General features: G+C 42.1%; 1 protein-coding gene across 2 annotated transcripts in view; it reads left to right on the top strand.

The window, feature by feature from the left end:
- LOC139555074 (uncharacterized) overlaps positions 1-16,418 on the top strand; it is a 42,766-nt gene that overhangs the window by 13,941 nt on the left and 12,407 nt on the right. Inside the window, exons 3-5 of one of the 2 annotated variants that reach the window (XM_071368581.1) lie at positions 12,117-12,235; positions 12,942-13,031; positions 16,284-16,404. In XM_071368581.1, the coding sequence (XP_071224682.1) occupies positions 12,117-12,235; positions 12,942-13,031; positions 16,284-16,404 (330 nt within the window). The remainder of the gene's footprint in view (positions 1-12,116; positions 12,236-12,941; positions 13,032-16,283; positions 16,405-16,418) is intronic. The other variant, XM_071368669.1, reaches the window with a different exon arrangement.

Raw genomic sequence — 16,418 nt, 5'->3', positions numbered from 1 at the left:
AGGAAAGTTAAGTTAGCCTACAAATCAAATCAAATTTTATTGGTCGCGTACACATATTTTGCAGATGTCATCGTGGGTGTAGCAAAATGCTTATGTTCCTAGTTCCAACAGTGCAGTAATACCTAACAATACAAAACAATAAACACAAATCAAATAAATAAAAAGAAGGGATTAAGAAACATATAAATATTAGAATGAGCAATGTAAGAGTCCAGAATGTAAATATATACCATGCCTTCGGAAAGCATTCAGACTTTGACTTTTTCCACATTTCATTACGTTACAGCCTTATTCTAAAATGTATTAAATAAATATAAAATCCTCAGCAATCTTCACACATTACCCCATAATGCCAAAGCGAAAACAGGTTTTTAGAATGGTTTGCTAATTTATAAAAAAATAAAAACAGAAATACCTTATTTACATAAGTATTCAGACCCTTTGATATGAGACACGAAATTGAGCTCAGGTGCATCCTGTTTCCATTGATCATCCTTGAGATGTTCCTACAGCTTGATTGGAGTCCACCTGTGGTAAATTCAATTGATTAGATATGATTTGGAATGGCACACACCTGTCTATATAAACTTCCACAATTGACAGTGCATGTCAGAGCAATAACCAAGCCATGAGGTCGAAGGAATTGTCCTTAGAGCTCTGAGACAGGATTGTGTCCAGGCACAGATCTGGGGAAGGGTACCAAAACATGTCTGCAGCATTGAAAGTCCTCAAGAACACAGTGGCCTCCATCATTCTTAAATGGAATAAGTTTGGAACCAACAAGACCTGATCGTCACTCTGACAGAGCTCTAGAGTTCCTCTGTGGAGATAGGAGAACCTTCCAAAAGGACAACCATCTCTGCAGCACTCCACCAATCAGGCTTTTATGGTAGAGTGGCCAGACGGAAGCCACTCCTCAGTAAATGGCACCTGACAGCCCACTTGGGAGTTTGCCAAAAGGCAACTAAAGACTCTCAGACCATGAGAAACAAGATTCTCTGGTCTGATGAAACCAAGATCAACTCTTTGGCCTGATTGCCAAGCATCACGTCTGGAGGAAACCTGGCACCATCCCTACGGTGAAGTATGGTGGTGGCAGCATCATGCTGTGGGGATGTTTTTCAGCGGCAGGGACTGGGAGACTAGTCAGGATCAAGGAAAAGATGAATGGAGAGATCCTTCATGAAAACCTTCTCCGGAGCGCTTAGGACCTCAGACTGGGGCGAAGGTTCACCTTCCGACAGGACAACGACCCTAAGCACACAGTCAAGACAATGCAGGAGTGGCTTCGAGACAAGTCTCTGAATGTCCTTGAGTGGCCCAGCCAGAGCGCGAACCCCATCGAACAGCTCCCCATCCAACCTGACAAAGGATCTGCAGAGAAGAATGGGAGAAACTCCCAATTGCAGGTGCGCTAAGCTTGTAGCATCATACCCAAGAAGACTCGAGGCTGTAATCGCTGCCAAAGGTGCTTAAATAAAGTACTGAGTAAAGGGTCTGAATACTTATGTAAATGTTATCTATATATATGTTTTTGTGTATATATATAAATTAGCGAACATTTCTAAAAACCTGTTTTTGCTTTGTCATTATGGGGTATTGTGTGTAGATTAATGAGGGGAAAAAACTATTTAATCAATGTAACAAAATAGGAAAATGTCAAGGGGTCTGAATACTTTTGAGTTTACCACAGGTGGACTCCAATCAAGTTGTAGAATCATCTCAAGGATGATCAATGGAAACAGGATGCACCTGAGCTCAATTTCGAGTCTCATAGCAAAGGGTCCGAATACTTGTAAATAAGGTACAGTACCAGTCAAAAGTTTGGACACACCTACTCATTCCAGGGTTTTTTTATTTTTTATTTTTAAGCGCTACAGCTCCCTGTAGCGCTACAGCTTCAAGACAGGACGGACAGTTGATCATCCTCGCAGTGACAGACCACGTGTAACAACACCTGCACAGGATCGGTACATCCGAACATCACACCTGCAGTACAGGTACAGGATGGCAACAACAACTGCCTGAGTTAAACAAGGAACGCACAAAAGGATTGGCAAAAGTGCTCTTCACTGACGAGTCGCGGTTTTGTCTCAACAGGGGTGATGGTCGGATTTGCGTTTATCGTCGAAGGAATGAGCGTTACACCTAGGCCTGTACTCTGTAGATGGATCGATTTGGAGGTGGAGGGGCCGTCATGGTCTGGGGTGGTGTGTCACAGCATCATCGGACCGAGCTTGTTGTCATTGCAGGCAATCTCAACTCTGTGCGTTACAGGGAAGACATCCTCCTCCCTCATGTGGTACCTTTCCTGCAGGCTCATCCTGACATTACCCTCCAGCATGAAAATTCCACCAGCCATACTGCTCGTTCTGTGCGTGATTTCCTGCAAGACAGGAATGTCAGTGTTCTGCCATGGCCAGCGATGAGCCAGGATCTCAATCCCATTGAGCACATCTGGGACCTGTTGGATCGGAGGGCTCGGGCTCGGGCTATTCCCCCCAGAAATGTCCGGGAACTTGCAGGTGCCTTGGTGGACGAGTGGGTTAACATCTCACAGCAAGAACTGGCAAATCTGGTGCAGTCCATGAGGAGGAGATGCATTGCAGTACTTAATGCAGCTGGTGGCCACACCAGATACTGACTGTTACTTTGATTTTGATCCCCCCTTTGTTCAGGGACACATTATTCAATTTATGGTAGTCACATGTCTGTGGAACTTGTTCAGTTTATGTCTCAGTTGTTGAATCTTGTTATGTTCATACAAATATTTACACATGTTAAACTTCTCTAGGGTAGGGGGCAGCTTTCGGAATTTTGGATGAAAGCATGCCCAAATTAAACTGCCTGCTTCTCGGGCCCAGAAGATTTGGATAGAAAACACTCTAAAGTTTCCAAAACTGTTAAAATAGTGTCTGTGAGTATAACAGAACTGATTTGGCAGGCAAAAACCTGAGAAAAATCCATTCGGGAATCTATTCGGGAATCCATTCGGGAAGTAGTTATTTTTTTGGTTTTGTAGTTTTCTATTCAATGCCATTACAGTATCCATTGACTTAGGACTCAAATTGCAGTTCCTATGCCTTCCACTAGATGTCAACAGTCTTTAGAAATTGTTTCAGGCTTGTATTCTGAAAAATGAGGAAGTAAGAGCAGTCTGAATGAGTGGACCCTAAAGTGTCACAGAGCTTTTTCATGCGCGAGACCGAGAGAGTGCCTTTCTTGTTTACCTTTCATATTGACAACGTTATTGTCCGGTTGAAATATTATCGATTATTTAGGCTAAAAACAACCTGAGGATTGAATATAAACATCGTTTGACATGTTTCTATGAACTTTTCGGATACAATTAGGATTTTTTTGTCTGCCTGTTTTGACTGCGTTTGAGCCTGTGGATTACTGAAGAAAACGCGCTAACAAAACTGAGGTTTTTGGATATAAAGAGACTTTATCGAACAAAAGGAACATTTATTGAGTAAATGAATGTCTGCTGACTGCAACCATATGAAGATCATCAAAGGTAAGGGATTAATTTTATCTCTATTTCTGACTTATGTAACTGTTCTACTTGGCTGGTTACTGTTTGTAATTATTTGTCTGCTGGGCTATGTTCTCAAATAATCGTAAGGTATGCTTTCGCCGTAAAGCATTTTTTAAATCTGACACCGTGGTTGGATTCACAAGAAGTTAATCTTTAAACCTATGTAAAATATGTTTTGTTTTCTGAATTTTTATAATGAGTATTTCTGTATTTGAATTTGGCGCCCAACAGTTTCACTGGCTGTTGAAGAGGTGGGGTGCTAACGTCTCACGTACCCAAGAGAGGTTTTAAGTTTGCTGAAAATTAACGCAGTTGACAGTGAGAGGAAGTTTCTTTTTTTACTGAGTTTATATATACAGTTGAAGTCAGAAGTTTACATACACTGAGGTTGGAGTCATTAAAAATCGATTTTCAACCACTCCACAAATTTCTTGTTAACAAACTAGAGTTTTGGCAAGTCGGTTAGGACATCTACTTTGTGTATGACACAAGTAATTTTTCCAACAATTGTTCACAGACAGATTATTTCACTTATAATTCACTGTATCACAATTCCAGTGGGTCAGAAGTTTACATACACTATGTTGACTGTGCCTTTAAACAGCTTGGAAAATACCAGAAAATGATGTCATGGCTTCAGAAGCTTCTGATAGGCTAATTGACATAATTTGAGTCAATTGGAGGTGTACCTGTGGATGTATTCCAAGGCCTACCTTCAAACTCAGTGCTTCTTTGCTTGACATCATGGGAAAATCAAAAGAAATCAGCCAAGACCTCAGAAAAAAATTGTTGAGTCATCCTTGGGAGCAATTTCCAAATGCCTGAAGGTACCACGTTCATCTGTACAAACAATAGTACACAAATATAAACACCATTTGACCACACAGCTGTCATACTGCTCAGGGAAGAATATGCGTTCTGTCTCCTGGAGATGAACGTACAAAAAGTGTAAATCAATCCCAGAACAACAGCAAAGGACCTTGTGAAGATGCTGGAGGAAACCGGTAAAAAGTATCTACAGTGGGGCAAAAAAGTATTTGGTCAGCCACCAATTGTGCAAGTTCTCCCACTTAAAAAGATGAGAGAGGCCTGTAATTTTCATCATAGGTTCACTTCAACTATGACAGACAAAATGAGAAAAAAAATCCAGAAAATCACATTGTAGGATTTTTTATGAATTTATTTGCAAATTATGGTGGAAAATAAGTATTTGGTCACCTACAAACAAGCAAGATTTCTGACTCTCACAGACCTGTAACTTCTTCTTTAAGAGGCTCCTCTGTCCTCCACTCGTTACCTGTATTAATGGCACCTGTTTGAACTTGTTATCAGTATAAAAGACATCTGTCCACAACCTCAAACAGTCACACTCCAAACTCCACTATGGCCAAGACCAAAGAGCTGTCAAAGGACACCAGAAACAAAATTGTAGACCTGCACCAGGCTGGGAAGACTGAATCTGCAATAGGTAAGCAGCTTGGTTTGAAGAAATCAACTGTGGGAGCAATTATTAGGAAATGGAAGACATACAAGACCACTGATAATCTCCCTCGATCTGGGGCTCCACGCAAGATCTCACCCTGTGGGGTCAAAATGATCACAAGAACGGTGAGCAAAAATCCCAGAACCACACGGGGGGACCTAGTGAATGACCTGCAGAGAGCTGGGACCAAAGTAACAAAGCCTACCATCAGTAACACACTACGCCGCCAGAGACTCAAATCCTGCAGTGCCAGACGTGTCCCCCTGCTTAAGCCAGTACATGTCCAGGCCCGTCTGAAGTTTGCTAGAGAGCATTTGGATGATCCAGAGGAAGATTGGGAGAATGTCATATGGTCAGATGAAACCAAAATAAAACTTTTTGGTAAGAACTCAACTCGTCGTGTTTGGAGGACAAAGAATGCTGAGTTGCATCCAAAGAACACCATACCTACTGTGAAGCATGGGGGGTGGAAACATCATGCTTTGGGGCTGTTTTTCTGCAAAGGGACCAGGACGACTGATCTGTGTAAAGGAAAGAATGAATGGGGCCATGTATCGTGAGATTTTGAGTGAAAACCTCCTTCCATCAGCAAGGGCATTGAAGATGAAACGTGGCTGGGTCTTTCAGCATGACAATGATCCCAAACACACCGCCCGGGCAACGAAGGAGTGGCTTCGTAAGAAGCATTTCAAGGTCCTGGAGTGGCCTAGCCAGTCTCCAGATCTCAACCCCATAGAAAATCTTTGGAGGGAGTTGAAAGTCCGTGTTGCCCAGCAACAGCCCCAAAACATCACTGCTCTAGAGGAGATCTGCATGGAGGAATGGGCCAAAATACCAGCAACAGTGTGTGAAAACCTTGTGAAGACTTACAGAAAACGTTTGACCTCTGTCATTGCCAACAACGTGTATATAACAAAGTATTGAGAAACTTTTGTTATTGACCAAATACTTATTTTCCACCATAATTTGCAAATAAATTCATTAAAAATCCTACAATGTGATTTTCTGGATTATTTTTTCTCATTTTGTCTGTCATAGTTGAAGTGTACCTATGATGAAAATTACAGGCCTCTCTCATCTTTTTAAGTGGGAGAACTTGCACAATTGGTGGCTGACTAAATACGTTTTTGCCCCACTGTATATCCACAGTAAAATGAGTCTTATATTGACATAACCTGAAATGCCGCTCAGCAAGGAAGAAGCCATGGCTCCCAAACCGGCATAAAAAAGCCAGACTACGGTTTGAAACTGCACATGGGGACAAAGATCGTACTTTTTGGGGAAATGTCCTCTGGTCTGATGAAACAAAAATAGAACTGTTCGGCCATAATGACCATCGTTATGTTTGAAGGAAAAAGGGGGTGGCTTGCAAGCCGAAGAATACCATCCCAACCGTGAAGCACGGGGGTACAGCATCATGTTTTGGGGGTGCTTTGCTGCAGGAGGGACTGGTGCACTTCACAAACTAGATGGCACCATAAGGAAGGGAAATGTTGCTTCAATATATCCACATCATCTCAAGACATCAGTCAGGAAGTTAAAGCTTGTTCGCAAATGGGTCTTCCAAATGGACAATGACCCCAAGCATACTTCCAAAGTTGTGGCAAAATGGCTTGAGGACAACAATGTCAAGGTATTAGAGTGGCCATCACAAAGCCCTGACCTCAGTCCTATAGAAAATTTGTGGGCAGAACTGAAAAAGCGTGTGCGAGCAAGGAGGCCTACAAACCTGACTCAGTTACACCAGCTCTGTCAGGAGGAATGGGCTAAAATTCACCCAACTTATTGTGGGAAGCTTGTGGAAGGCTACCTGAAACTTTTGACCCAAGTTAAACAATTTAAAGGCAATGCTACCAAATACTAATTGAGTGTATGTAAACTTCTGACCCACTGGGAATGTGATGAAAGAAATAAAAGCTGAAATAAATCATTCTCTCTACTATTATTCTGACATTTTAAAAATAAAGTGGTGATCCTAACTGACCTAAGACAGGGAATTCTTACTTGGAATAAATGGCAAGAATTGTGAAAAAACTGAGTTTAAATGTATTTGGCTAAGGTGTATGTAAACTTCCGGCTTCAACTGTACATACATGCATACATACATGCATACATACATACATACATACATACATACATACATACATACATACATACATACATACATACATACATACATACATACATACATGCATACATACATACATACATACATACATACATACATACATACATACATACATACATACATACATACACACTGCTGATATGAAGCGTTGACCATTTTCTCTGCTTTCTTTTGTGTCCTTTTGTCCTACTTACAAATGGAATCACTGCAGGTGTTTGTGTGTGTCTGTGTGTGTGTATGCGTGTGTGTACATGCACACATGTTTGTGTTAGCCCTGTAGGAAGTCACTGATACTCTGTTTGTTCCAGAAATAGCCCAGTGAACCATGATCAGGGATGCAATGATAATGATTATCAGTGTATTGTTTGTACTCTGTAGTTAGCGACCATCCTAAGAATAGCAGAAACATGGAATCTAGAATGTGGCTGTGGAGACATCTAGCACATATCCGCTCTCATCGGGACACCTGACGTCAAAAATCTCATATAGAGTCTGTCTGTCTGTCTGTCTGTCTGTCTGTCTGTCTGTCTGTCTGTCTGTCTGTCTGTCTGTCTGTCTGTCTGTCTGTCTGTCTGTCTGTCTGTGGCTCTTGAAGGTTTGTTCAATCAGTGGAGATTAGTTGAGTTAATGTAATGACATTCTGACTGTGTGTGGATCTATCCTACAGTCTGTGTAGAGTAGACTGTGTGGGTGGTTTGTTGATGAGAAAACCATAAAGTCTGTGTCTCTCAGGACTTGGCAGAATGTTATGTAGGATAATTGATGATGATTGACTTGTCTCTTTGATGTGAAATGTATGTACAGTATAGAGCTTATGCCAAGCTGTACATCACAGTAGCTCTCAGTTGTAGTACATTTATTAAAGACTGTGGAAATGATCATCCCAGTCTTTGGCAGGCCTTGGTGTTGTTCTGGGTAACCGTACATTTTGCTGTCATGAGTTGAGTCTTGGTCTGACTCACAAAGGCTCCAGACAGTCCTGTCTCCTCTCTGTCTATGGTGTGGACTGTACACTGCAACTAAATCTAAGGACTAAGAACTAAATCTGAGGACCAGTGTTTCCTCTGGGAAAAACAATTGGCCATGTGGGGAAAAGGGTGCGGATGGGGGGGTTGAAGTCCCCCCCTCGGATAATTATTATGTAGAAGGATTGAGTTCTGGTGACTTTTTAAAAGGACATTTTACTCCAAAATAAAATTATGCTGACATAATTTCCACCTCCAAAAATGAGCAGTGTAACATATTGGTACAATTATTTGTAAATGTGTAAAATTATTAAATCAAGATAATACACTTTTTAATAACCCAGGAGCTTGTTGTGTTGCGAATTCCATTATGTGAGCGGTGAGGCAGACCTAAGGCTACCAGCCACACATGCATTAAGAGTGAGTGTGTGGAGCCGTGAACTGTCCCTTATTTGTGTGGTGCTAAAACGTTCCAATTTGTCCTCGCGCAGAGCTTATGTTCCCTCTCCCCACGTGAAAATAAGACATGTTGCCAAGTTCACTTTCACTGGATAGCCTAGCTCACTCTAAAATGGCCAACTTCACTGGATAGCCTAGCTCACGCTAAAATGGCCAACTTCACTGGATAGCCTAGCTCACGCTAAAATGGCCAACTTCACTGGATAGCCTAGCTCACGCTAAAATGGCCAACTTCACTGGATAGCCTAGCTCACGCTAAAATGGCCAACTTCACTGGATAGCCTAGCTCACGCTAAAATGGCCAACTTCACTGGATAGCCTAGCTCACGCTAAAATGGCCAACTTCACTGGATAGCCTAGCTCACGCTAAAATGGCCAACTTCACTGGATAGCCTAGCTCACGCTAAAATGGCCAACTTCACTGGATAGCCTGGCTCACGCTAAAATGGCAAACGTAGGCCTTACCGGAGAAATGAAAAGAAAGGTTATGATCAGTGAAGAGGCTACAACATCATTGTGGCAACAGGTGCTGTGCGAGGGCAATCCCCAGTTTGGAAGGACAACAACGGGGTAGATGGTTACACACCCTGCACATAGTGCAAGCAGGTAGGCCTATTTGTTTTAGATAATTCAGTTAATTATTATAATATTTTTTTTCATTTAAAAAAAAACTTTTTTTTCCTTCATTTTATCCCCTTTTTCTCCCCAATTTCGTGGTATCCAATTGTTAGTAATTACTATCTTGTCTCATCGCTACAACTCCCGTACGGGCTCGGGAGAGACGAAGGTCGAAAGCCATGCGTCCTCCGAAACACAACCCAACCAAGCCGCACTGCTTCTTAACACAGCGCGCCTCCAACCCGGAAGCCAGCCGCACCAATGTGTCGGAGGAAACACCGTGCTGCTGGCTACCTTGGTTAGCGCGCACTTCGCCCGGCCCGCCACAGGGGTCACTGGTGCGCGATGAGACATGTATATCCCTACCGGCCAAACCCTCCCTAACCCGGACGACGCTAGGCCAATTGTGCGTCGCCCCACGGACCTCCCGGTCGCGGCTGGCTACGACAGAGCCTGGGCGCGATCCCAGAGTCTCTGGTGGCACAGCTAGCGCTGCGATGCAGTGCCCTAGACCACTGCGCCACCCGGGAGGCCCTTTCAGTTAATTATTTGAGGCTTTCGTTCATTTGACCATACACAGGCCATATAAAGTGTAAACCGATGCAGCTGGTAAAGTTTGAGTAGCCTACTTAATAAATGTAGCCAGTGGCGATTTTAGCATATAAATCTTGGTGGGGCAAAAGATTAAAAAGTGTGATGCATGCCAGCAAAGCCACTACACAACACAACACTAAACAATACATGAATTGCACTATAACGGTGACAAGCGGTGCCCACAAACTGGTAGGGCCTACATAAAGCTGCCCCAACATCTTACCACTGCTACACCTGGCTATCAACAGTTCATTCAGCCTCATTTACTGCCTTTTAAAAACATAGCTGATATGGCTGACTAGCTTAAATAAATGTGGTTTCGAATGACAATTGAGATGTACAAACTATGGCACAGGGGGACAACGAGCGGATAAGAGGCAATCCGTAATTTTGATTAAGACATTAATTAATGAGTGAGCTAGGACGGATGTAACGTTAGTCAATATAACTATTTGTTTAGCACTTTTGAAATGTACAGGGACCGAATTCAGAACATGGGCCATTCTTACAGCATTCTCCCTGTACACCAAGTCAGAACCATAGGATAAATAAAGGGGGCATATAAGCAGACAATGAAAGCTCTTACAATATTCGATGATTACATTTCTCTAAAACAAGTTATAGGCTACAGTAGAACAGTTAGAACAGTAGGTGAAAACTAAGAGGGGTAAATAGACCAAATTATTAAGGTGAGGCACATGGGCTACTAACATCTTTCTACACAACATACACTTAGTATTACTTTCTTAGCTACAGTATATACTGTATATACAGTATATATATCTCCCTGGCATATTACATCATTTATGAAGCAGCATACAATAAATCTTTGGACTCACATTGTTCATGCTGTGCTCACTTGAACAGGAAGGTGGCACGGTGGTCCTCCGAGTTAACAGTTGTTTTGAGTGCGGCACAAATCATGCTTCATTGACAGCATGTCCAATGTTGAATGTTTTATCATTTTAAATTTCAAAAAAGCCCCTTAATCCCAGACTTGGAACCAAAGAGCCACTGTCGCTGATTCCTTCCAAACCACTCGTTGAATTTACGATTTCCAACTTGTTGTGTAATGTTTATGTCCAATGGCCGATGAGCACCAATATGTTTTTATTTATAATTTCCCTTCATTATTTCTCTTCATATGACAAGGATTAAAAAGTATTTGCCAGTAGATTGTCGACCTGATTCATGATGATGACTGCTAGCTAAGATTGTGGAAGTATGATGTTGACATGATCAGTCCAATCAAAGCTACTGTACATATAATGTGATTTGATGTCATTTTGTCTGTGGCCAATGACCTTGAGCCTTCATGGATGGGCACTTCAATGGCAGCAGCCGAAGGGCTAAAATTTTCAAGGTCTCCTCTTACACTTGGCAGTGACCTAGACTTGGCGCTCCGATAACGCTTGCCGTGCGGTACAGAGAGAACAGTGCATGACTAGGGTGGCACCGCCTGGTATAGAGCTCCTGGATGGCAGGAAGCTTGGCCCCAGTGATGTACGGAGGCCGAGCAGTTGCCTTACCAGGCAGTGATGCAACCAGTCAGGATGCTCTCGATGGTGCAGCTGTAGAACCTTTTGAGGATCTGTGGACCCATGCCAAATAGGCTATGTCGTGCCCTCTTCACGACTGTCTTAGTCTGTTTGGACCATGATAGTTTGTTGGTGATGTGGACACCAAGGAACTTGAAGCCCTTAACCTGCTCCACTGCAGCCCCGTCGATGAGAATGGGGGCGTGCTCGGTCCTCCTTTTCCTGTAGTCTACAATCATCTCCTTCGTCTTGATCAGACTAAATTCGATTCTGGGAATTCTCTCCCTATGCCACTCGTAACTTAAATGTGCCATCGAGAGGAATATTTATCTTGCATAGAACACACAACAACACGCCGATTAGGTAAATAGATAAACTATTCTACTATGGGGTTGTCTGATTTTTATATTCATTACTTGTTTTGTTTGCAGAGGAAAAGTAAATGTGGACTGTTCCAGCATCTTCAAAAATACACAATCCTTTTTTCAGTTACATTTTCTGTGAAATTAGATTAGTCCAGTTACCATCCCCATGGCATTGTCCATTAGCTGTTATAAGAGGTACTATTTTTTTAATGTTACATATTTTCGGGGCGTGGCGGCATTGATTGCAGCGGAAACACTGCTAAGGACTAAGAACTAAATCTAAAAACTAAGTTTAAGGACTAAGAACAAATAAGTAAATCTAAGGACTAAGAAGTGAAATCTAAGAACCAAGAAGTACATCTAAGGACTAAGAAGTGAATCTAAGGACTAAGAACAAAGCCATGTTCTCCTCTCCTGTGTTCCAGCGACCCTCCAGAAGAAGTGTGAGTGGCCGGCCCCCCCTCTCAGTGGGAACTGGAGGAACGGACGGACAGCCACTTCTATAGACGGAGTCAGCCTCTCCGAGGGAAACCTACTGCTGCAGGTATACAGTCTGTGTGTAGGGTTTTTCTGCATCAAAAAGGGGCTTAGGTGGTGTGCGTGACAGGGGACGTGGCAATGAGTGCAGTTGGCTGTCGGTGCGGCTAAATTGTAGAGCATTTTAGAGGCGCCCATCTTGGCGGTGTAGAGAAGTCTTTGCATTTTAAAGCACATTTCCTACAATTCTACATATTTTGCTATGCAGCTGAGAGAAGGTCATTTCCTGTCATTTGACGGATTTTGCCATGATGCTGAGAGAGGATTTTGCAGTTTTAAAGGTAATTTCCTGCAATTTTATGCATTTTGCCATGGCTATTGCTGTGTTCTTCTGCTCAAACATAATAACAAAATTAGTACTGCTAAATTAATTGTTTTGATCATTTTCAATTTTCCCTGACTTTTATTTTATTTTGGTGATTGTTAGTTCACAAAGATTATATTATAAAAATATATGTAGGTCCATTATCTGTTCCACATACTTTATATCTGATTTTATTCATTTAAGTTTACACTGAAAGCTTTTTACCAAACGTTTTACACTGTTTAAACTTTGGCGACCCCAAAAAATGCTTAGGCGGTCCGCCCTAGGATTACAATGGTTGTGTGTGTCCATGCTTGTGTGTGTATGTGTGGTGTGTGTGTACGTGCGTATGTGTGCATGAATATATGTGTGTGTGTGTGGGTTTCTCATGTGCTCTCTCTCTGTGTAGGCTCTGAATGGTTTTGTCCTGGTGGTCACCACTGATGGCTCTATCTTCTACGCCTCTCCAACCATCCAGGACTACCTGGGCTTCCACCAGGTACAACATGATTATTACTTATTGATTATGCTTATACAGTGCATTCAGAAAGTATTCAGACCTCTTGACCTTTTCCAAATGTTATTACATTACAGCTTTATTCTAAAATTGATTAAATATCAATATACACACAATACCCCATAATGACAAAGCAAATTTTTTTACATAAAAAATTTAAAACTGAAATATCACATTTATATAAGTATTTAGACCCTTTACTCAGTACTTTGTTGAAGCACCTTTGGCAGCGATTACAGCCTCGAGTCTTCTTTTTGGGGAGTTTCTCCCATTCTTCTCTACAGATCCTCTCAAGCTGTCAGGTTGGATGGGGAGTGTTGCTGCAAAGCTATTTTCAGTTCTCTCCAGAGATGTTTGATCGGGTTCAATTCCGGGCTCTGGCTGGGCCACTCAAGGACATTCATAGACTTGTCCCGAAGCCACTCCTGCGTTGTCTTGGCTGTGTGCTTAGGGTCATTGTCCTGTTGGAAGGTGAACCTTTGCCCCAGTCTGAGGTCCTGAGCGCACTGGAGCAGGTTTTCATCAAGGATCTCTCTGTACTTTACTCCGTTCATCTTTCCCTCGACCCTGACTAGTCTCCCAGTCCCTGCCGCTGAAAAACATCCCCTCAGCATGATGCTGCCACTATCATGTTTCATGGTGCCATGTTTCCTCCAGACTTGACGGTTGGCATTCAGGCCAAAGAGTTCAATCGCGGGTTCATCAGACCAGAGAATCTTGTTTCTCATAGTCTGAGAGTCCATTAGGTGCTTTTTGGCAAACTCTAAGAGGGCTGTCATGTGCCTTTTATTGAGGAGTGGCTTCCGTCTGGCCATTCCACCATAAAGGCCTGATTGGTGGAGTGCTGCAGAGATGGTTGCCCTTCTGGAAGGTTCTTGCATCTACACAGAGGAACTCTGGAGCTCTGTCAGAGTGACCATCAGGTTTTTGGTCACCTCCCTGACCAAGGCCCTTCTCCCTCAATTGCTCAGTTTAGCCCGGCGGCCAGCTTGGTCTTGGTGGTCCCAAACTTCTTCCATTAAAGAATGATGTAGGCCACTGTGATCTTGGGGACTTTTAATGCTGAAGAAATGTTTTGGTACCGTTCCATAGATCTGTGCCTCGACACAATCCTGTCTCGGAGCTCTACGGACAATTCCTTCGACCTCATGGCTTGGTTTTTACTCTGACACGCACTGTCAACTGTGGGACCTTATATAGACAGGTGTGTGTCTTTCCTAATCATATCCAATCAAATTAATTTATTTACTACACGTGGACTCCAATCAAGTTGTAGAAACATCTCAAGGATGATCAATGGAAACAGGATGCACCTGAGCTCAATTTCGAGTGTCATAGCAAAGGGTCTGAATACTTATGTACCTAAGGTATTTCTATTTTTTTTTATTTTTATAAAAACCTGTTTTCGATTTGTCCTTATGGGTATTGTGTGTAGATTGATGAAGAAAAATAGATTTAATCCATTTTAGAAAGAGGTTGTAACGTATCAAAATGTGGTAAAAGTCAAGGGGTCTGAATACTTTACGAATGCACCGTAGGATTATTGATTATAGGATTTTGACAACTCAGGCTGCTTTCTATCTCATTATTTAGGACTAACTGTACTTTGAGGATTCTGAATATCACTCCGGGTATTAATGTGTTTAGTAATGTACACAGTAGAAGTCAAACGTCTGGACACACCTACTCATTCAAGGGTTTTTCTTTATTTTTACTATTTTCTACATTGTAGAATAATAGTGAAGACATCAACACTATGAAATAACACATATGGAATCATGTAGTAACCAAAAAAGTATTAAACAAATCAACATATATTTTATATTCTTCAAAGTAGCCACCCTTTGCCTTGATGACAGCTTTGCACACTATTGGCATTCTCTCAACCAGATTCATAAGGTGGTATGCATTTCAATTAACAGGTGAGCCTTGTTAAAAGTCCATTTGTGTAATTTTCTTCTTTAATGCGTTTGAGACAATCAGTTGTGTTGTGACAAGGTAGGGGTGGTATACAGAAGATAGCCCTATTTGGTAAAATACCAAATCCATATTATGGCAAGAACAGCTCAAATAAGCAAAGAGAAATGACAGTCCATCATTACTTTAAGACATGAAGGTCAATCAATCCGGAAAATCTCAAGAACTTTTACATTTTCTTCAAGTGCAGTGGCAAAAACCATCAAGCGCTATGAAGAAACTGGCTCACATGAGGACCACCACAGGAAAGGAAGACCCAGATTTACTTCTGCTGCAGAGGATAAGTTCATTAGAGTTACCAGCCTCAGAAATTGCAGCCCAAATAAATGCTTCACAGAGTTCAAGTAACAGACACATCTCAACATCAACTGTTCAGAGGAGACTGCGTCAATCAGGCCTTCATAGTCGAATTGCTGCAAAGAAACCACTACTAAAGGACACCAATAATAAGAAGAGACTTGCTTGGGCCAAGAAACACGAGCAATGGAAATTAGACCGGTGGAAATCTGTTCTTTGGTCTGATGAGTCCAAATTTAAGATTTTTGGTTCCAACCTCCGTATCTTTGTGAGATGCAGAGTAGGTGAACAGATGATATCTGCATGTGTGGTTCCCACCGTGAAGCATGGAGGAGGAGGTGTGATGGTGTGGGGGTGCTTTGCTGGTGACACTGTCAGTGATTTATTTAGAATTCAAAGCACACTTAACCAGCATGGCTACCACAGCATTCTGCAGCGATACGCCATCCCATCTGGTTTGTGCTTAGTAGGACTATCATTTGTTTTTCAACAGGACAATGACCCAACACACCTCCAGGCTGTGTAAGGGCTATTTGACCAAGAAGGAGAGTGATGGAGTGCTATATCAGATGACCTGGCCTCCACAATCACCCGACCTCAACCCAATTGAGATGGTTTGGAATGAGTTGGACCGCAGAGTGAAGGAAAAGCAGCCAAAAAGTGCTCATCATATGTGGGAACTCCTTCAAGACTGTTGGAAAAGTATTCCTAATGAAGCTGGTTGAGAGAATGCCAAGAGTGTGCTAAGCTGTCATCAAGGCAAATGGTGGCTACTTTGAAGAATCTCAAATATAAAACATATTTTGATTTGTTTAACACTAACACTTTTGGTTACTACATGATTTCATAATTGTTATTTCATAGTGTTGATGTCTTAATAAAGAAAAAATAAATAAAGAAAAACCCTTGAATGAGTAGGTGTGTCCATACGTTTTACTGGTACTGTATATTTCTGTCCAGTCTGATGTGGTGCACCAGAGTGTGTATGAGCTGATACACATGGATGACAGAGCCATGTTCAGGTGTCAGCTTCACTTCGCCCTCAAGCCCAATCAGACCGACTCAGAGGCCGGACCAGATGGTATGTTCAGTATA

Source organism: Salvelinus alpinus, chromosome 1 (assembly GCF_045679555.1).
Source record: "Salvelinus alpinus chromosome 1, SLU_Salpinus.1, whole genome shotgun sequence".
NCBI classification, from domain to species: domain Eukaryota; kingdom Metazoa; phylum Chordata; class Actinopteri; order Salmoniformes; family Salmonidae; genus Salvelinus; species Salvelinus alpinus.
The sequence above is the reverse complement of the archived record's forward strand: the minus strand, read 5'-3'. Positions and strand labels throughout refer to the sequence as shown.